Here is a 23,438-nt window from a genome sequence, read left to right as displayed (position 1 = left end):
GACTAAAACTGACTATTTTAGCAACTCCATGCAGGCACTGATGGGTTACCAGACAGACAGAAAGCATCCTGGACTGTGCAGAATATGCATCTTAGGAGCAAAAATCTTCACATTTTCTAGTTTATAACCAATCCCCTAAGCATACTGTCCAAATATATCACTCTGCAAGCTGTTAATCTTTTAATAAGTTTTCTTTATATGGAAAATCTACTTGAAATAAAGACTGAACTACAATGCGGCTTCAGTAGGTACGTGGAACTTGCTTTAAATGGAACAAAGTAATCCAATTAAACTAATCTGGTTTACAAGTTAAAATGATAGGAAGAACATTAATTGATCCTTATAGGCTGCTGCTATTTGAGCTGTCTCTGTTTGCGCAGCATTTGGAACCGCTTTGCACATTTGTATCCTCTAATAGCAGAGAACTCAAGGCCCCCAGTTCAGGAGAATTATGGGCAAGAGAAACATATAACTGTTATGTGTTAGATTAATTTGCAGAACACTTGGCATTTTATTGCCAAGTAGTCAAATTGTTCCAAGTTGTTCCGGAAGGTTGTTATTAATAGTATGTTTTCTGAGGAAAGTTCTGTCTACTTTTGGAACTGCATTTCTGTTGCCAAGGAAACTCCTTGAAGCACAGCATTCTAGGAGCACACTGCTGCTTTTGTTTGCCAGTATCCTATTCATATCATCTAAGTAAGCACTTTACATACTTTAGCCTCCAGTTTCAAATGTTGAAGTCTTTATGTATTTATATTACCACGTTAAATATAGTTGGTGCTTCTTTTTAAACTCAGGGACTCTTGCAAGATTATTTTAACAGTTGCATTAAAACCAGGGTTTTGGTTGGTTTTTTTTTTCTTTTTTCTTTTTTTTTTTTTCACAAGTTTGCAATAAATTAGTTTTAATTTGAATAATAGCTCCATAGGTTATAGCACTAGTCCTTAAGTGTTAATTATCTTTTCACTCTGAAATTAATGTAGTCATTTCCTACTGACTCCTCTACACTATTATTGAAGTGCTGAGGAAAACATGTCATTGAGTTCTGAGCCAGAACTGTTGTTGTGATTAATCCTGGTCACATGGCCAATCTCTGCCAAAAGGAGATCACTGAAAAAAGGTGACAAAGACAGTGATTTCCTGTCAGCAAAGAGTACGACAGGGCTGTCTAGAAGTGATGCAAATGAGGGAAACTTTCACCACGGTTTGTTTGATCCACTCCGGGCCACAGCACACTGAGCCAGCGAGAAAGGCACAATGGAGCAGCAGCACACCCAGAGGAGGAAATTAACTGCACCTTCCAAGCAGGGACAGAGCTTCCAGCAGGGAAACTAAAACTGCTGGGAGATTTTTTTTTTTCCCCTCAACTTTTTTAGAAATATATCCTTAGTTTTTGATGTGCATTTTTGTGTTATTTAATACAGTAGACCACTTCCCCCTGATGAAAGAGTTCATCAGGTAACATGTTCAAAAGCTGCACCAACTAAATGCTTTCAAAATCTTTCCACTACTACATATGGATCTTTTTCCATCTATCATAATCATTGCAGAAGAATTACTAGTAAAAGACTTATGGCTTATGCAGTTTGTATTAAAATCACCATACACTGCTTGTAATCAGAAAAAAAATTATTTCTTTTACTCGATATTTTCAAATGCTTGGTTAATTTTGTACTGAACATACTAACAATTTTAACAATCATACTGTACTTATTTAAATAGGGTTTTAATCTAACACAATTAAGTTTTGCAATTAATCTTCAGAGGAAAATGAAAAGAATTATCATTAACTTTTCTGCTAGTATACTCACTTCTAATCTCGACAGTTCCTGTAAATACTGATTTGCCTCATTTTTGAGCATTCAAGGTACAGAATCACTCAAGTTCCTACTAAAGGGCTAATTAGCACAGTTTAAATTCTTTGGGTTTGATCCTCCAGTAACGGCATATGAATACAGCTGAAGTCAATGCAAGTTCTGTGTACTTAGAGCTTATGAGATCAGGCTCACATGCAGTAGATTAAAATGAAATAAACATGATACTTTTGGCATCAAACTGAGCTGTTAGAGAAGTACTAAGAAGTAAGAATCCAAAACACGGAAATGTTCCTTCTAATTTTTTCTTAATTAATAGATAAAGCATTAGAGGACAAATAAACTGTCATCAATTCATTCTGTTACTGCCATTTTATCAAACACCAGCTGATTTTCAAAATCATTAGCTAGTTTAGGGCTATAAAGCAGAAATCATTTAGGTCTGTGTTCTCTTTTTTAAAATCTGTGAACTGAAATCTATGAAGTCTAGAGAAAGTATATTCATATTCAGTGTTACAAAAAATATGGCTGTGCTATTCCTATTATAAGGGCAAAATAAAACCTAGTTAAAGAGAGATAATAGAGATCTTAGTAAAAGCTATGAAGTTCCTGGAATATTAGGAAAAAAAAATAATCTGAGAGTTGATTTAAATGTATACTGCCTCTGAAAATATAGTACTGTGAAAATACTTCTAACCATGAAAACAAATTTTATTTTTCTTTATATAATTTTAGCATTTACATACTGTGTTATGCTGCTTTAATGTATGCTTGCCCCTTCTGAATTACCTGTTTCATCATTGGTCCTTCCCATTCATAGACTCCTTAGGGGCAATGATTACTGTTGGTAATAGTGATACCACAGCAGGTTCCCTGGCAGGGGCGGCTTGCTGAGCTGGCTCTGAGCTGCAATTACTTGTCAGCTCAGCAACTGAGAAGAGAGATCTGTGGTTTTAGGAGAATCCACGAAAATGCAGAGAGCGCAATTAGCAGGTTCACATTTGAAGCCGTAATTGATAAAGAGAAACTGGAGCAAGACCTGTGTTTTCATAACACCCCACATCATTGAGGATCTCTGATGATGGCAGCTGCCTGGGTTTGTGTCCCTGCAGCCCGAACGGCTGTGCTCCCTGGGAAGTGCAGGCAGTGCTCACGCGCACTCCACCATTCACGACTCTAAAAAAGCCTCCGAATAAAACGGGTATCACCATTGAATAAAAGGGAGGTTTACTAGGCTAGTTTTATAAAACTATTAATACCCTTTTTGAGGACATGATTCATTGTCACACAAATCTCTAAAATTAGGGATGGTAAAGACCTAGTGATTTATCTGATCTTTACTTTGCTAAAATTGTTCCTTCAATTACATTACCTAATGTTATCCTTTGTCTACTGTTAAATGTCTGAAATTATCGGGCTTTCAACATTTTGAAAGGGGGGGGGGGGGCGGGGGATGTTTTTGCTGGTTTTTGTTTTATTTTTTTTTTGAAAGAATGATCGTTCTAAATGCAATGCACTTAAGATTTATACATTACCTGCAAATATTCCTCCTGCTTTGTTGATGCTCCTTACTTATCTCTTATGCAAACTCAACATCTCCACTTAAAGCTTTTGTTCGGATCTTAAAAATTTGCTTGCCGCTCTTACTAGAAAGGTAAATGCAGTGAATATTCACTGCAGGAGGCAAGGAGTCTATTTCTACCCTTCTTCAAGTTGTTTTGTAGTGTTCAAGTACCAGATAGGCTGTTTTGAGATAGAAGCTCAAATTTGGTACAGTAGCCTGTGACCTCAGAGCAGACAAATAAGCTGCCTGTTCTTTGGAATCTGCGCTGGTTTGCCTCTGCTGCAAAGGCTGCAGACTCAGCTGCTCTGGCATACAAACTTTCTGCTTTCAGAAGTGTCATGCCTATCATGGTTCAGAATTTCATAATATTAAGAAACTATTCCAATTTTGCATATATAATATTATCCATTTCTCCACATATTATACTGCACATATTATTAAATTGTTGCCCTTTTTTACTCTCCTCAGCATACACTATTATCCCAGCCTTACCATCTATAATTATTCTTAGGGGTTGTATTTGGAAATCAGAAAGGGAAGTACACTAATAGTATCTAAAATACTTGAACTGGTTGCTTAACCTTTATTCCTTTTCATATTGATGGATGGATGGATTGTTACCATGAAATATATGTTTATCGATTTATTATTCTAGTATAGGACTAAAATTAGCAGTTAAATTAGTCATGGTACAAGTTGGCTTTATATGGACAGGCACCAACTACCAAAACACCTTATTTTAGACTCACAATAAACTCGTTACTCATTTCTGACATTGTTTATTTCTGAGCCTGCCCAAGGCCAGGTCTGTTAATTTGTGATTAAGTCTGATGGAGTACTTTCAAAGTTAGGAAAAAGACAATAGCAAAAATAAAAGAAAATTGTCAAAGCAAGAAATGGAGGCCAATGAATGAAACTCACTCCCAGACTAAATAGGATGGATCGGAATTATATTTGCATTTAAAAACGTATTTTAACTCACAGGACAACCCCTTCTTGCTGGGTATTTTAAATAAAATAACTAAAATAAGAAAGAATAAAATTCAAGAAGACCATCAAGGAAATAGGATGTCAAAGTAAGAAAAAGTTATTATATTTAAGAAATTATCAAATCATGCAAGCATAGAGAAAGAGAACAACTTCTATTTGACCTTGAATGTACCATTTATTTGATAAGAAATAAAAAAAAGCTAGAGGGTAGTTGTTTCTTGTCATTATAGTGTTGCTGATTCTGTGGTTAGTTATTAATTTTATTTTTTATGATTCACAATCTGCTCTTTGAAATATGCCATATGCTCAAAGCAATTCAAGGATGACAACTGTCAGAATTACTCCAATAAAAATTGCCTAAATGAGGAAGATTTATTGCAGCCTGATATTTCTGTCGAAAGCCCCTCCTTTCTTTCCCCCACCACCCCTCAGACCTGTAGCTCCTCAGACACACAGTGAAGCCTGAATCAATTTTAGGATCAAGTCACACATTTTGAGGAAGTTCTTACAAGTATTATCTGTCTAAAAGAAATGATAAATCTTCTGGGTTAAGGCTGCTATGGTAAATAAAAGATACCATGTGTGTCTGTCTGTATGTATGTACATATACATACATGTGTGTGTATATATATATACATGCTAGAATTAGACCCTATAGCTTCACCCTACAAGTTCAAAATCATGTTGCTTAAATCACAACCAAGTGTGAAGACTTAACATGACAATGTCTACTTTACGTATAACTAATAAAAATTAAATTGGAAGAGTCCTGTATCCTGGCAGCAGCAAACCAAAATCAAGGCAAATGTCTTTCTTTGCAGATGAGGTCTGAAAGGTGGATAAAAATCCAGCTGAAAGCTCCAATCAAAACACATTTTGTTAGAAGTTCCCATTTCATTTTTTTTCCTTCATTTTGTTTCAGTCTATTTATTAATGCAGTTTCATTTATTTCTATTCATCTTGAAGACAAATCTTTGTCCTTCTATAGAATTACACCAAATAGAATGTGATAAAGGGAACTTTCTTGCAATTATGATGTCGGTGCAGCCTGTCAGTGCACAGGGGATGGAAATGAGGTTGGGGACAGGGAAGGGAATTCTAATAGACACCATGATACATACAATGAACACAGCGATATCCTGTGAGAGAAAGACTTGTCAAGCTAATCAGATCTTCTATAGCTAGGTAAAGGCAGTAATGGTAGTGCTAACCTTGTAAAGATGCTGCTGCTGCTCCTCTGACATCATCAGGTCATGGCTGTCCATCACAATGGATTCCATGTCAATCAGCCAATCCCAGAGCTCCTGGTATTCTGAATCAAAGTCCAAAAGGCTGTAGATAAGGAACAAAATGTATTATGCATAAATACTGTGTAGTTGTTAAAGTCTTGTATTAGAATAATATATTCTTGAAAACTCATGATGTTCCAAGTTATATTTCTAAAGAGACATTCTGTATTTATACAGCATGGATGAAAATGAAAACTGAAATCCAATTTAAGCCACTGCCATGACCTAAATTCAGCAGCGGATGCCAAATCCGGACAACTGTTGGCATACTGCGTTTGCTTCAAAAATTTTGAAACACAAATCTCCTATAGGTGTTTAATTTTTTTTACAGTGCTGGCTTTATATTGAGCAAATTTTGCAACAATCACCTTGATATAATTCATATGAAAATATTATTTACATCAAAAAATTACTCAATCCATTCAGCCATCCCTCTGCTGTCTATCTGCCTATCTTTGTAAATATCTTACATTTATTTTCATGGATGAGTAGCTAGCATTTCAACTTAACGCCTTAAGATAGGCTTGAGTGAATATGGTAAGCCAGTGAGAACTAAGGCCAGATACAGTATTAGACAGGTGTTCCCTACAGACATGTAAGAAACAAAGGTAAGGACAGGAAGTCAAAACAATGAATCCTTGAATAGCCAGCAATCATTAAAATTCAAAGGAGGATCACTACGGTTTTCAACAAAATAAATCATTAGAATAAGGAGCTTAAAAGGATTAATGTGATTCTCTATTGAAAGCCTAGTGAATAAGTAAAGCATAGATTCTTCTAAAACACTGTGATACAAGACAGAAAGTACATGCTGAAAAACTGCACATTCGTCAAATAGGTACCTCTTGAAAAGGGATCTTCAAATTTGCAAAATGGGAACTAACAAAAGCCTTGCCAGTAGTATCAAAAAACTCCCATACTGATCAAAGAATAGTGCACAGTGCAAAGAATAGTTGCACTAAAGCTAATTTCTTGAATTATGAAGAACTTTTTTAGCAACCCAATTGGAAAAAAATAGCAGTATTTTAACACAGAAACAATAAACTAAACACACTTTTAATGTCATTAGTACTACTGCAGTTTTGTTATTAACTAGAGTACCATGTGTGTGGTAATTTCGAAAGCTTATAGATAAAGTTGTGACAAGTAGAACTGTCTTTCCTCAAGAAAGCAGGCAAGGGAGAAGAAAGCATTTGCCTTCCGTGGTATTATTTTCAATGACTTGACAACAAAGAAAGTATTGTATAATGCACAAGCGCCGATTCCTGCTTCTGAAGTAACTCTCTAGTTTAATCCACTATACTTAGTATACTTTTACTCAGCAATTTATGAGATACACTTACTTAAAACTGCTTGCTGCCCTGAGAAGGTAAGTAGTGCTACCATAAAGAAAGAAGAACAAGCCCAAAAGGTCAAGTTACTATTACTAAAATATAAGTTTCACTTGGAGTTCAGGGCTTTTTTCACATTTCAGGAGGTATTTGACTCAGATATCATTTGGAAAGTAAAAGAAAACTAAACTCCATTTTGAATTGTATATTTGGCAGTGTTACTGAATTTTCACGCCTTCCTCAGAAAACAGTAGAACCATTCTGTTTCTTCAGTACCTACTGCTCCTTTTCTTCTCTTCCATCTTATTCAAATATTATTCAAAGACATAGAACTGACAGGCAGTTATTAAAACATATGTTTTGTGACACAAGACATTAGATTTCATAACCTGTATATTGGTACAGATTCACTTGGATTTGGATGATTTGTACTAGTGAAAATCCTAAATTAAGATATGATGTGAAACAAAGCCTACACACAGAATGGCATGGGATGCCTTTGGAAAATGCACTAGGATGTGGACTTGGATTTTTTCTATAATAGGCAGGAGACATGCTGGATCCAAACATCTGCTTTGTGTCTAAAGATCCACATCTTACTTTCCGTCCAAATTGGTCCATTTATTTGTGTTTTGAAATGAACCAATCCTTAAAAAAACAGAAAAGCACTTTTCTTTGACCTCTATAAAACACAGATAAGCACTAGAAAACAGCTGAATATTTTGATTTCAAACTAATGTTCTAAACAGGAACTCAACCCAAAACAAAGAGTGAGAGTAAAAGGATTCACTGGAAAAAGCCCAGAAAGGGATTCAAGATAAAAGAGATCTGGTTTTTTCCGCCATAGTTTACATACTGTACCTATTCTCTTTTTTGTTGTTGTTGTTTGTTTATTTATTTGGGGGGGTTGTTGTTGTTTGTATGTTTGTTTTCTGAAGTAAAGTCAAGTCAGCTGGGAGTGTTTTTAAGCAACTGTCTATGGCAGTTATTTGCCAGAGCCTGAAGACAGGGAATTCAGGCTACAGAGCATCATCAATATTTTTTTACTATGATAGCAAGACTTTTAATGGTTTTAGAATATGTCTGACATATATATTTTAAAAGCAGTTGTTTGTTTTTTTTTAAATTAATGTCTTGAATCTAAATTAATGAAGTGATCACTATGAAATTACTGTTTGGAAGAGGATGCAAGTTACTAAGCTGCTAAAAAGATATTCAGAAAAATCAAGAAATTGTAGGACTAGAGAGAGGTTAAGATTAAAATGTATCTGTCAGTATTTCTGTGGTATATTTAATACTTCTTTTTTATTCAGAATCTACTTTTCCTGAGCTTAGCAGATCTTTCTTTCATATCGCCACAGGCAGAACCAGGGAAAGCATGACTTCTGAAATACTGATGTGTGTTAAAGATGTAATAATCATAGAAAAGATCTAATTTTAGTTGATTATATGAATCCACTAAACACTAAAAAAGGAATAAATTAGTTCATCTGTTCATTGATAAAGAAAAAAATCTTCCACTAAAAGTACCCAAACATTGCCAACAAAAATGCTACATTATTAAAGGGCAAGTAAAAACAGCTTCCTTGATGAAGTTTGTTGGTTAATAAGCTAAAACCATTAGCTATGTAATAACTAGAATTGCATTAAGAAGTATATTTTGTCTTGATAAACCAGGAATCAGATATGCAGAGTTGCATGTCTAATCCCTTGAACCCTAAACATATTTCTTAAAATGTGGACACCAATTTATTATTTTGAATGAAAATTCATGAGCACCTTTCTCATGAGAAAACCAGTTCATCTGTGGCATTAATAAATAAAAAGGAATGTGAAGCTATTTCCATCAGCCTTTTTCCCCATGTTTAACACACGCTTCCAGTTTGCAGTATTACTTTGATGGCGTAACTCACATGGCATTTAGAAGTACTGTAAACACACTGGTACACTTACCAAAAAATTCATCCAGACAAAATGTTCCTTCAGGTTTCTGGCTCATAACTTTGTGGAACTCTTTTCACATGTTTTTATACAGGGAGATATAAGAGAATTCAGTTATCACCCTAACAGTTTTAAAACTGCCCTATGTTCTGCACATACTTGAAGCCCCCTCTAATGCATTTCTCTCAAATTCTCATCCATGAAGGCCCAATACGCATTGGTGACAGGATATTAGGATCTGTCTTTCATGTGCAATGGTGCTGTCCATATCTCCCAACAGGACCTGTATGCACTCATGTCCAGTTTTGAGAGGATACAGTATTTCCAGCCAGATTTGCCACAACATTTTGCACCTGCTCTCAACTACTCTTGGGTACCTCTTACCTCCTGGCTAGCTGGTGTTCTCCTGCAGTGGATACTCATTCTTTTCTCTTCCTTTGTCGCTTCAGCCATTTTCATGCTAATGCACAAAAACCTTCCATATTGCTGTTTTAACAAGATTACTGCTTTGCTGGAAATCTCAGGTTCTTTACACACCCACTAGAACTACACTATTCTGCAAATACTACCCTACCTATCTCAGTTTAGCTATTTCCTGCACAAAGTCATCTCCCAAATCTCCTACACACAGACACAAACACACACGCACACATCATACAAAAAGTTCTTCTTTTACAATAGCTCTTGTTCCCCCTATGGACATTCTTCTTTTTTCCTACGTCAAACTTCCACAACAGCTAATGGTCAGATACCCTAATTTATGCAAATGGCCTCTTCTTCGTAGAGATCTTGGTCTCTAGCTAGGCCATGCTACTGTGAAGTTTCTGTCAATGGTCTATATGCAGTAAGGAAATTTTGCATCAACTATATTTTTAAACAGCTGAAAGGAATTTCCTTTTTTTTCAATGCAGCACCTCAGATGGGTTCAACTGAGAGTTTTCCAGCTGAATTTAGTCCCTGCTAACTTCTACAATGGCTGAATATGTGGTACTGTACTGGTCTGATTCCAGCCCTTTAACCCCTGAAGTCATTGTTGAGCCTCTAAGGCCTAAGATGGCTTTAGGGGCCCAGAAAGGTGGAAACAGCACTAAAAAGGTCTGAAATACCAAGAGATGACCATTTCCAGTTCAAAGCATTTAATCACAAGTGAAAACAAGTGAATTTAAGAAACTATTTGCTTATCACATGTGGTATGTAGAGTTACAAACTGGATTTCTCTGTGAAGCATGAAGCTTTACATTCCCTCCCCTCAGGAAAATCAAATGTCTGTTGACGTGTCTTACATCCTCCTCAATATTCCAATCTTAAGCCTTGCTCACATTCAGTGATGGCTGCAAAATTAGAAGCTGGTTTTGAACATGTAGCCCTCTGTGCACATTTATATACATATACACACCAATTCTGAACAAATTATTTTTATGGTTGGCACTAGCTGTGCGGGCTTGTTTGAGAATCTGACAGATTTCTGCATATGTAATCAAGATCTCAGTAATCCTACATAATTAGCCCACATCAACTTTTCTAAAACAGTCATCTTTCTGTATAATAAGAGGGGATGTTTACAAGGCTCATTTATCTTTACAGTTGGTAATTTAATAAAACTGTGTTTCCAAGACCTGAACACTGAGTTAACAACTGGAAAGGGGAGTTTTGGAGATAAAGAACTCATGAACACCTTTGTCAATTACTTTTCTTGCATAGAAACTGCAGGGAAAAGTTGTACCCTATTTATTTGCAAGTTACAAGGAAACTTCTATCAGGACAAGGACGTCCTCAAAAAATGAGCACTAGTTGGGTCCTTTGACCCGCTTTTGGCCCACACTAGTATGATCCCACAGGTAGGTTTTTTGTATTCCTTTTGGGGTGCTAGTAGTTGGAAGATTTGGTTTTCAGAAGACCTTAAAATCTTCTTCAAGAAGTAAAAGTTTCCTTGATTGTGAGAAAGAGAGGGCAGCAAGAACTCATTTTAGCATATTCGAGTGATAATTTGTTAAAAATATTTAAAAAGAATGCTTTTGCATGCACACTTCTACATATGATATACGTGTGTGTATGTGTTAACATTAATTAAAAAAAAAAAGTCAAAGGAAAACAGTCTAAAGAAAGAGAAAACAGTTAAAATCAAAGCTTTTCTTGAAGTGCAAAAACCTGGATGTTTGAACTACAATTGAATGGCTTCATATTCATATTTCCTAGTCAGTAGGAGAACAATGATTGTATAGGTCTTAAAGAGATACTATTATACTGTCAAGAATTTTCCTTGGGAGACGTTAAGAAATCAAACTACATGAAGCTGCTGGAGAAGGAAAGCCTAAAGACACATTACATTTTTTTAAATCCAGAAAACTGTTTACTATTAGCTAATATTAGGTGTTCCTATGAACAAACCATCCTTTGGATAAATTATCCAGAACCCATTATTTTTGCATCCATATATTTTTTAAAAAGAGAGATATAAATAGTTTTGTCCTGCCTCCTTGCCTAGGAAGAAATATCTTGATTAAGTAGTAGTTAGAAAAAGTGTATCATGTTAAAAACCTACCAGATCAGTGAGAATAAAACAACAAAAAGAATAGTTCCCTACCCATTACTTCCCACTGTGTGAACTTTTGACATATCAGCAAACTCTTCCTTTCGCTTGCTACTACTGTTGTACTGCTCACTGTACAGTTTTAAGGACATCTGTTCAACAGCATCTCTTTGTGCTTCCAGATAGCATAGCTGAACCTCAGCCTAGAAAAAGAAAACAAAGAGGGAAAAAACCAAAACAGAACATTAAAAAAATAATTCAGAAAGAATACATTTAAAACAAATATTTTTGTACTGCAACAGTTTGAACCAAATTTTCTCCCTGTACGTGATAATGAAAAAGGCTGAACCATTAAGTCAGAGAAGAACTACAGCATAATCCCAAATGCTAGAAACGAACTATTGAGGTTTCTATCAGAGAACATGTTATATATTCAATGAGATGTATATCCAATCAAATGCTGCAAAAAAGTGTCTGGACATGAATAAAAAAGATATTAGAAACTAAGCACTGTGATAGAACAGGTAGATACATACAATTTTATTTCTTACAGTCTTCAAGATTGATATCGTTAACACACTGTCTGTGCTTCATAATCAATGAAAGTCATGTTGCTATAAGTATTTTTCCTTTAAATAGTAATTGTAAACAAATCCAAGCAAATTTGCATTATTTACTTTCTCTTTTCCTGTATCTGGCATGGACTGATTACTCAGCAACTTTAATTGCAATGAAAAAGGCAGTAAGTGGGATGTGCTGTTTTCCATCAGACTGTGCCTGTCCAGAAGAATGTGGAATAATATTTGGCATCATAACTTTTTGAATAGACACTTTATTTATTGCAGCTGTGGTGAGCAGTATGCTTCTGAGGCTCAGAGAACCAGATGACACAAGGATAAAATCTGCTGTTTGCCACACTTGCCCCTAGGAATAGTAGAAAGAACAGAGTGTAGAGTAAGTTCAAAAGCACTTTGGGGCCAATATGCCATTGTTTTCTTTTAATATACTTCATTGAAAGAAAAACACATTACAAATTCTGGTAATGCTTCAAAAATTGCTACTTCTGTGTAACTACATACTTTTATTTCCATTAGGAGTGGAATGCCTGCTTAAGTATTTGGTGCTATGGCAAGTAAATGCAAATGGTGTGGAGGAAATTTTGTATGAGTTCTCTTCTGCATTTTCTGCTGTGGGAGGCAGGGAAGTAAAGAGTTTATTTGTTTGTTGACAGCACAGCAATGTTACCTATCTGTGGAGCAACAGAAGTCATAAAGAGAAAGTTGTGAAAGGGCTATAGAGAAGGGTAGTCTAATGTAAGAATGTAAAACGTAAGAAAAATGCAAGCAAGTGAAGGGAAACAGGTACTGAAGAATGTCAGCAGGGAAAGTCTGAAAGAAGGCTGGAATGTCTTTATAAGCTAGTGGTAATAACAGTTTCTATATTTTCTTAGGCCTTGCCTTGGTGTAATTTTTTCTGAAAAATAATGTAAGAGGTTTGGAAATTCCATTTCCTTTTAAAATTTCTCATTCAAACTTTTATAGCTTTCTCTCTCAGTTGCTTCTTACAGTTAAATTAGTTACGTTTTTCAATAAATCCCAATATGTTTCTGAGAAATTAAAAAATAAACCAACAAGCAAACAAAAACCCAGAAAATACAGTAAATGCTAGCAATTTTCCAAGGAGATAAAGAAAATAAAGAAAGTCAGAAGATAAAAATTCTGACTAGTCCATGCAGGTCTTTCACTGTATATTTAAATATAACTCGAGGGTTTCATACCTATTTTAAAATAAAGGAAAATTAAACCACAAAAGTCACCAGTGAAGAAACATTATCTAAACTTAGCTGGGACTGTCCAGGTAGAGTAAAATGTTAAGGTTTGAGAGAGTTACAAAGCTATTCTTCTTCCTCAGAAACTATAATTAAAATTGCCATTTATATAAGTCAGAAACAACTAAGGCAGATAATAAACTGCATCACCTTCCTGTTCCCCTTCCACTCCCAAGTACATTTTCCTCTGAACTGATACACAGTACACTTCCACAGTATACAGATGTTCCTGAACAAATTTCTTTTTTTTGGAAGGATTCTTCACCAGTAGGAATAGTCTTTCAGCAGAATATTCTGTAGTGTCCACATAAGGCTATGAACGTATTCTTTTAATTTATTCTTACCACAAAGCAGTAATTCATTGTATCATTTTAATTTCCATTATAGTTGACATGAAGCATTCAGTGTAAAGCCCTGTTGTCAGTGACCAGTAAATTTCTAAAGCAAATAGATCTATCAATTAAAATCTGTGAGTGTTTTAAGCCTAGAGGGGAAATCTTGTGGAAAACTTGAAGCAAAAAATTCTCTTATTTTCAGAACAGGTTTGTAAATCAAGATAAGTAATACCTACATTTTAGCTATGGCTTTTGGCTGGCTTTTAGTTAGAGGTTTTGCAGTCCTCTTGACTGTTGTTGAAATTGTGTATAGAACCTTCCTTCTCCCCTCCCACCCCAAGACTCCCAAAAGAGAGTTCACTTGTAGCCTAAGCTCTGGGATATCACACATCATAATTGAAACTGTGCCCTGAACTATATACACAGGCTATTTCTCTATTTCTCAAATAGCACAACTATTGCAATAATTTAGATAGATTTTCCCCTTGTATTTTTTAATTCCCCATCCCACAATTTCCTCTATATTTTAAAATAAAAAATGTTAAAAATAAAGACAGCAGCTTTTCATAAGTTGGTCATGCCCTGTTCACTTGCAAAAATATTTGTAGGCAAACCAATAATGAATACAGAAAATGGGAGAAGAAAAAGAAGGATTAAATAGAATAGTGGGGGAAATGAAAAGCAGGATGTAAAGGACAGGTAAATATATGAAGAGAGATAAGTAAGAATCCACTATTTCTTCCTTGCAGCTATAAGGCCCTCTTGTACTAGGGATTATGAACATCATATCTATCACCATCATACTCTACGAAGCCTGAATACAACTCAGTTCTTTCACTTCAGAAATATGATCTCTCTATAAATCAACTATTTTTATTTTTAAACCCAATTTCTATCTTCAATGTTTGTGAACAATTACAGCAACACAAACTCAGACAGCATAGAGTTTCAGATGGATCTCTCTGATTTCTTTTCTCTATGTAGTCATCTATCTCACTGTTGTACTTAAGCATTTTTTTGTCTCTGTTAAACTGATATCAACTGCGAATCCAAAGAGGCTTTGAAGACCTTGAGTAGGTATTGATCAGTTTAAGTCTCAAAAAACTACATTCTACAGAGTCTGAGCTAACAGGTACAAGGCACAATATAGCAAAAAGTACAAAGTACAGACGTGATAAACCTACTGCAGTTTATTTTCACCTTAAAATCTTTAGTGGTAATGAAGGACTAGTTTTGCAATATTCTGGGAGAATAAAGTAACAATTTTACAAATTTCTAATCAAATATAGAAAAGCTATAGATTAAGATTTACATTTAGACCTACATTGTGTGCATTTTCAGATTGCCCTACATATAATTTTTACTACCTAACACAAACCTCAAGAACAATCTCTATAACAAACATACTTGTATGGACACAGATACCTAGCAAATCCTCAAAAAGTCTACTGGGATATGCACAGATCCAAACATAGCTAATAGAAATTGAGTGGGAGGTAATCATTCATTTACTCCTAGTGCTCCATCTTAGAATTGAAATTCAATTCCTTCTTTATTTTTTTGAGTATGCAGTACTTCTGAATATGTGAAAAATTGAACATAGAGGAAAAAAATGCCAAGGAATTATACTCAGCAGTAGTTTTCTAGTTCATGGTCTTCTTCTAAGTGATCATTTTTGCAATAAAAAGACAATGAAGATGCTGATGATGGTCTTATAACACACTTGTAGAGATTCTCTGCCTACTACGATGGAATGAGTTTAAAATGTTCTGTTGTAAATTAAACTGAAATATTTCCAATAATCAAATTACAAAATTCTCTCATTTTCCTGAGCCTGCAGGAACCGGTCTCTGAACAAGACTATGAAAAAATTGTATTCTGGGAAAAAACAGACATAAAAAATCAAGACTAGTGCCAAATACTCAGTTCTAGTGATTGATTAATAATGGCAAATAATTTCAAGGCCATTTTCTAAAGCTCATTTTCTAAAAACCAAGAACTTATAAATAAATTGGGAGAGCCTGGGGTACAAATCTGTTCCTTAAGACTGGCTTTGCATGACAACGTAAAATGTCCTTTACTATACAGATCACTATATAACATGAAGAGTAATCAGTGACAATACAAATCAATGAAAATACATTGTATTTCTTGTTAGACCTACATGTTGGAATGACCTTATTCTGAAGGGGAGAAAGACAAGGGATAATGACTCTTACTGTGGGAGGAAGGAGATTGAAAGGTTATATTGTATACTGTGCCCAACAAGAGACTCAAAATTTACACCAATGTAAATTAGAGATATGAACTCAGAGATAGTGTTTTCCTGCTGCGGATTTTTTTTTTTATTATTTTGGAATGCACTAGAATAAATATCAATGATATGGTGTTGAAAAGAAAGTATTTTCAGACAGTGTCTCCCAGGGAGCACAAATAATTAGTTATGAACTATTTTACTGTAGACAAACCATTCTGTTGTTTAGATATACAAATCATATATAATACAGTCAGTTAAATTATGAAAATATCCTACCTTGCATTACTCTTTCTTTATAGGCCTGTAGAGAAACTTTACTCCTGCCACACTAGACTGTACTTAGTGAGAATTATATAAGAAATACAGACAGTTCCATTCCTCTGCCATTATTTGAACTTAAGCTGGATAAAATCAGCCTCTGAAATTAAAGCACAAAATCCACTTTCTGCCAACAAGGAGGTGGTCAGATGGCCCCAGGCAGCACATAGACTTAGAATACTCACCCATATGTATATTTTAAAGAAGTGAAAACTCAGATGCCCCATTTTTAAAGGACATACATTCCAGCTTGTCACTCTGTATATCTGCAATTGGTGAAATTTCTTGAGATTTAAAATTGAGAATAATTTCTTTCCGGAATTAAGTTGATAAGAGTAGCATTAAATACGCAAGCATTTTTGTTGTTTTCTGTCACAGTATTCTGAATACTTGTCCACATTGTAAAGAAGGCTTGTAGAGAAGGCTTTATTGTGGAACACAAAGAAGACCCTGGTTCTGTCACAGTACAGCTACTGAATAAAATTATGTTGAGAAGTATGTGGCTCAAAATACCTTCCATGAAGATGTAGATTACAGAAATCATTCTTTGGCAGGCAAGAGTTAGTCCAAATACTCTATACAGACAGACTTGATCATCCATCATGCCACCCCTAAACTTCGCCAACAGTCTCCTATTGATGAAAATACCTAAGGTACAAGGAATACTTTCAAGAAGTCTCACGAGTATTTTAAAAGGCACTCTATAACAGATTAATAGGATCATTTAGGTTGAAAATGCCTTTAAGATCACTGGGCCATCATTTGGTAGCATTAGGCTTCATGGACTTCAAGTAACTGTTTCTCCCCTAAGTGTAGGCATTTGTTTTTCCCCCCTTACTCTGTTTAATTAAAATAGAGATGTTGGTGCTATTGAATACTTTCTTATTCTGTTACCTTTCCTGCTTCTGGCTTCCTTGACTCTTCACCTTGCACACTCTTTTCAGGACTGAATCACTTTTTAAAAAAAAAAATCCTATATCATGAAATATGTTTACTTCAAGCTGAATATTTGAGAGTCCTATTACAAAGGACATGCTGTGTTTTGATCATGCAGGAAATTAATTCTGTTAAGCAGGGAATGCTTGTTACCAGTTAAAATCTTAGCTAAGTGTTTCTATTGTCATAAATCTCAGAAATGTTTTTATATCAAGAATAATGTTATTGCTTTGTTTTTCAGCATGCTAAAACCATCACGACAATGTGAAACCTCCACACAGAATGAGCAAAATTACAACACAACAACATTCATACATATCAAGGTACTTAAACTCAATGTAGAGTTTAAGTAACAGCACAGTGAACTTTAGGTCCATGCACAAGAGCCATAAAATGAAATTTTAGATAGGTAGGGCTGTGTTACAGCAAGCAGAACTTCAGGCAGTTCTCAGAGCCATCAGAAATAGTGGGGGGAAAGAAGAGTAATACATTTTCGCAGGGTTTCCCTTGGCTTTCAGAAATCCATGACCTGTGACTTCAGGACTGGGGAGTGCAAATGCAATCAATAGTGTGGCCTCAGCAGCATTGACTGATCAAATCTATGAAGATGCCATGATCATGCTGTTAATTTGAAATCTGCACCTCCTGTGTCTTTATTCCTGTCTATTCACCTGCCTTTCATTCTATTCAGTGTAACATTAAACACAACACAAGGGCATGGCATGCCCTGTGCATTATACAGATCTCAGTTATAAACCCAGAGAAGTTCCCTGCAGCATAAATATCAAAAAGCATTGAAGTATGAAAGAATTAACCTCTTCAGAGGCTAATTAAAACTGAATAGTTTCTGACAACAGCATCTCAAAATTTCCAGGTGAAGAAAGTTCCTGTAAAAATGGAAATTGAACAAAGGCTGGGATCCTTTTCTACTTTTCTTGTCTTGCAGGTCTGCACCTCCAGCCTACAGAAAGAGAGTCACAGAGAGTCTAATAATTGGGGGCAGATGGGGACCAGGCTTGCTCTGACAGTGGCAAGGGCTGGGATGACAGAACAGTGCTTGCTAAAACCATGTGGAAGACACAAATTAACAAGGATGCAGATCCAGCCTAACCCATCAACATAATAGAGTGAATTTTTTTGTAGCTGCCACATGCCTTCCATCTCCTTCAGCAGCACCTCTTTATATGTCACAATAACTGTAAACCAAAACAGACCAATTCTTACAAACCCAGAATTTGTCCTACTAAATTAGCAATTCATCAACACAACCTTGATTTCTTCCTTGTCAGGAAGAGAAAAAAATTGTTATACGAGGCCCGAACACGAATATGTTATACATAAAGAAGGTTGGAAACTTTTCAGGGTCAGGCTCGGGACCCTCAAACAGTCAAGAAGAGGAAAGACTAGTCAAGCACAGAAAGTGCTAAAATTATAAACTTAATCTTACCTAATTAAAACCTCCATTATTTGCACTGTTCTTGTTGTTCCTACCATTTCCTGTGTTTGCACTTCTAAAGCAATGAAGTGCCCTACAATGAGATGGTTAAAGAGCCTGTCTATCATCCAACACACAGAAACGTCTAAAAGTCATGCTTCTCTATAAGGCTTCTGTACCAAATCACACAGACCAGCAATGCACCTAGCTCAGCTTGTAGGGCTGGACATGCAAAATGGCCATGCTCTTACGGCCAAAGCTACCCAGGTTCAGAATTTAGGAGAGCACACTTGTGCAAGAGAAATTCCAGAGTGCTGGTGCACATTCCGCCTCCCCCTCTTCCCACAGCAGATTGACACGTACATGTCTACTCAAAAATAGTGAGGAAAGGTAAGACTCTCAAAACCAATACTTCCCATGGAAAACTATGCAAAGCATACCAAGAAGGCATGGCAGAGCTAACATAAAAACATTACAGCCTTTTTCTTGCCAATTTTACCATTCTGTACAAGTAGTAAATAAACAGCTTGGATTTTTTTCCCTAGTTTCCATTTTAAACTTCTATATGCTTGACAAATATTACATATTTATTAATCTAATCATTAAAAATATGTGTGTGCTTAATAACTGGTTCCAAAATCTCCTAGACATCTCAACTCACAAAACTGCAGAAGTTTTGACCAAAAATGTTCTTTTGATTCAATGTTTTGAGTCAAATATTTTGAGAAGTTCAATAGCGTCAACCATTTTGAAGTCAAAACTCCTACACTGTGTTCCTTAAAGACAGTCATTGAATCCTTATTTAACTTGTTCTGAAATTGAAGGAGATTATTTCCATGCCTTGATAGTCTATTTGATGCTATGTTACCCCTAGAGATGTGAATGTTTTCTTACTATACACTTTTTTTCCTCCTACAGGGAGAAATTACTGGGTATTTTTATCAGCTTTTTAGATATTGAACTATTAATAAGAAAAAAATTGTACAATATGAACACTACTCTGTCTCCACTGCACAATTAAATAAGAACAGTCAGACTCTGAAGGAGGATATGTCAAGTAATGTCAATTAATTTATTTTAAAATAGTAGAGAAATGTGGGCTAAGTATTTTTCCCCTTTACATTACTTTCCCTATCCATATATATAGGTGGGTTTTAGCAAAAATATTAGTATTTATTCTAGCAACGGCAAAACATATAGCTTAATATGTTGATCTGTACAACTGCCTTGCCGTGTATGAAAAGCAGACACAGGCTGCTGCTCCTTTGAGTTTATTTATGCTCCTCTGATGAGGAGCCTCTTGATGCACCTGACACTTAGTGAGGTAGAAGGAACTGTAAAAAGATAACTGTTTTAAACAGAAAATATTTGTATTGCTAAGAGGTCAGCTTTGCCGCTGCTGACTTCATTGCAATTTGCATACTATTAAAGCATTACCCATAATGTTTGTAAAATTTAATTTTAAAGCTATGCTGTTAAAGATGTTTACTGAATTGTAAGCACCTAGGACATTTGGGAAATTCGTTAACACTGTGATAGTTATAGTATTTCTGCCTTACTTTGCTTCTTATTTAGTCCCCTCACAAAAACACACTATTTTCTTTCATTTTGTGACAATGAATCTCATTTTAGTGCAAGCTGAGAAATTTAAAGTACACTGTAACTGTACAGTAATCAAAATAACTTCCCCTCTTATTCTCAATATATTCCAGTTCGTTAAAAATGTCACTAACTTACTTACTTTTGCTGGGGCCTGAGATCCAATTATACTCCAATAGACTAGAGGTGATGGTTATGATTTTCTACTTCACTCTAATACAGGCTTTCTCATTAAATCTCACAGCTTGGTAATCACAGTCATCACATTTGTGTTTCAGTGCTGCATTCACACTCACATTCTCCTTCCCTGGATTTCCATCCTCCTTCCCTCATCCCCTCCTCCAGATCTTTATTTACTCCCTGGCAGAAACTGCAAAATTAAAGATGTATAATGTGCAGATACAATCTTTGCTTCCTTTTCTCTGCCAGACTAGCACTCTAAAATGCACTTCTTTTGGGAAGTACTGATATTAACCCAGTTACTATAATACATGAAGTACCATTTCCCTTTGAAGTACTATAAAAAAGTTGTCCTTAGATGATAATGGAAAGGATGGAGTAAAGCAGGAACAACAAGAATCACTTTACATACTAAAAACAACAATTTAGTTATCAAAACAGTACAGAACAAGCATGCTTTTATACTATACTTTAAAAAATTTAGCTTCCTAGGGTTCTAATAGTCTTTTCCTATGGTTCAGGAATGCACAGTAGCACTCAGCCCAGTGCCTGTATCCTTATTTCAAAGAGAATCATTCAAACCGACATCCACCCTGTCAAGAATCTTGACTTTGAGCTGCTAATGCAGAATAAAAATCAATATAAATTTTGATCATTTGATGAATATTTACTTCTTTCTTTCGAGCCTGGGGATTTAGAATTGAAAACTGCTGAATCAAGTCATTTTATTTTTTTGTGTTTGTGCCAACACCAATTTACTACCCTCCTGAAAGTTCCTGAACAAGATGTCTCATGTGGCATACATGTTGGTTTTTCCTGTCAATCATAACTGTGTGCCAGTAGGGAACCATAAACATTTTCCTTTCATACTTTTAGTGTTCCAAAAAGGAATATTTTGATTACTTCCCTGGAAAAAGGTAGACTTGTCTTATTTAGACATACTTTAAAATGCCTATGTCTATTTTTCTAGGACAGCTGCTGTGCCTATATTGATACTATCTATTAAATATTTTGTTTTCAGTATGAGTTGTTTCATACAAAGGAACAGTTTACAATCACTACAAATAAAGCTTAGTAGCACAAAACAGATAAATATCTATATTGACATTATCACTTCCCCTATATATTTTCTAAAAAACTGCATGAAAATTCTGACCAGTATAATGCACACCAAATGTTTGTGAAAATGAAGATAGCAGGAGATAAATAGATCCCACAAGCATGCAATTAAGATATGACTCTAGTTTGCATTTCATCTTTAAAAGAAATGGGCCTTCAATCTCAAAAAAATGAGCTTATAAAAAAAAGTATATGTAAAGCTACTATGTTTCCATAGTGACTGGGGTGGGGGTAAGAGAACAGGGAAAAAGAAAAACGATGTTTCTAAATTTGTAAAAGACCTAGATTAGTTTAACAAGAACTGTAAATGCAAGCAATTTTCATCTTGCAAATTTTTTTTTATGTATGACTCAGTGGCAGACAGGCTTTATCTTGAGCAATTTTGTTGGTCTCTTATAAATGAAATAAAAGTAGCAGCAGCTGTCTTTCAGAAGGCTGATATATGTTTGTATAGTCATATGATATTATGTAGACAGATGTTTTAAATAAAATAAAATATTTAGATTGCTAGATACCTTGCTAGATACAAAGGCAATTATAGGATGTCTTTGTTAAATTAAATTTCTCATTCTTTTGAGAAGAAAAAAAGGGAATTGTCCTGGAAACTGTACTAACAGGAAATGATTCTATATCTAAAACAGCTGGAGACTGTAACTAATATAAATTTACTTGAAAATAAAAATTCTGTATGCCTCTAGAGACATGCAGCAACATGCAGTAAAACCAGATGTGATAAAATTATTTTTTAAAAGTGTGTTTACATAGACATATAAAATATTAAGATCCACTCATGTAGAGAGACTGTTCAAGTCTAAAACAAAGTAGCAGAACAATTAAAGCCCAAAATTGTAAGAAAAGAGCCATCTTTTTCTAACAATAAAAGATTCCCTTTTTTGATGAATGTTGCCTTTTCAGAAACATGTCAGATACCTTAATTTGACAACAATTCTAATGTGATAACACTTTATAGCTTTGCCAAGACATAATCCAGTAGAAACCTTTTCTCTCAGCACTTAAGGGCAGATTTTGATTCACGTCTATGTTACATGTATCAAAGTTCCAAAAATAACTGTAGAAGTAAAACCAGTATCTAGTACTCAAATTCCTTAGCTGCTTTATTTTGGTAAGCTTTCCACAGTGGATGAGGGAACATTTCAAAGCAAAGACTGTACAACAGGGTCTTCCGTGAACCCTTCAAAAAATACACCACATATTCTAGCCCATGACTATCTAATGTGACTCAACCAACATGCTCTTTCCATTTTTGTTGAAAATGACACAGGCTGCATTCTCTGTACTGGTAGCTTTACTCTTTGTCAAGGCCTCTGTTACAAGCTTGTCATGACTCTAGACACAAACCTGCACAGCTGATTTGGCTAAAATACCCAAGTTCTAAACTTATAAAGAAAATATTCCAGGAGGAGTATGAATGCCAAAATGTAAGAATAAGAGTTTTATAGGCCTGCCTTTCAAATCATCATTAATAAAAATCCATCCAAATTTGCATAGCCACCTTCTTCCTCGTTCCCTAATAAAATGATACTGTAGCACTGCTTGTTCTGTATTACTGCTTGCTTTTTAAGTAAGATTATTTTGTAACTTAAACAATGAATTAAACTTTTTTTCTCTCATACTGAGAAAAACACTCCAGCTACATAAAACCAAATGAAGCATGCTCAAGATATTGGAAGTGCTGTATTATAGTGCCTATATAGGAGAAGTAAATGGTGTTAAAGATTCCTTTTAGAAGGCTTCAGGTTGGATTGCTTGCATTTTTTTCCAATAGCCTTAATTGGCTAAGTGCCTTTGGGCCATCTAATACCCAGAGAGACCTAATCTCAGTAATCTTGTAAATACAATGATTTCAACAGATTTTCATCAAAGACATGACCATTACACGAGATTCTGCCTGTTTAGTGCTGTAGTATTTCTCATTTAGAATGTAGTTAAAATTGCCATATTAATACAAGAT

At 35.2% G+C, this 23,438-nt stretch overlaps 1 protein-coding gene across 1 annotated transcript in view; it reads right to left on the bottom strand.

Moving 5' to 3' along the window:
• The window catches only part of AKAP6 (A-kinase anchoring protein 6), a 288,951-nt gene that overhangs the window by 70,835 nt on the left and 194,678 nt on the right, over nucleotides 1-23,438 (bottom strand). The window contains exons 10-11 of the mRNA XM_066188405.1: nucleotides 11,514-11,662; nucleotides 5,580-5,700 (exon numbers count right to left, since the gene is read on the bottom strand). Coding sequence (XP_066044502.1) covers nucleotides 5,580-5,700; nucleotides 11,514-11,662 — 270 coding nt within the window. The remainder of the gene's footprint in view (nucleotides 1-5,579; nucleotides 5,701-11,513; nucleotides 11,663-23,438) is intronic.

This window comes from Chamaea fasciata, unplaced genomic scaffold, assembly GCF_029207755.1.
Source record: "Chamaea fasciata isolate MVZ Bird 193981 ecotype frontalis unplaced genomic scaffold, bChaFas1.0.hap1 SCAF_7, whole genome shotgun sequence".
NCBI lineage: Eukaryota > Metazoa > Chordata > Aves > Passeriformes > Sylviidae > Chamaea > Chamaea fasciata.
The sequence above is the reverse complement of the archived record's forward strand: the minus strand, read 5'-3'. Positions and strand labels throughout refer to the sequence as shown.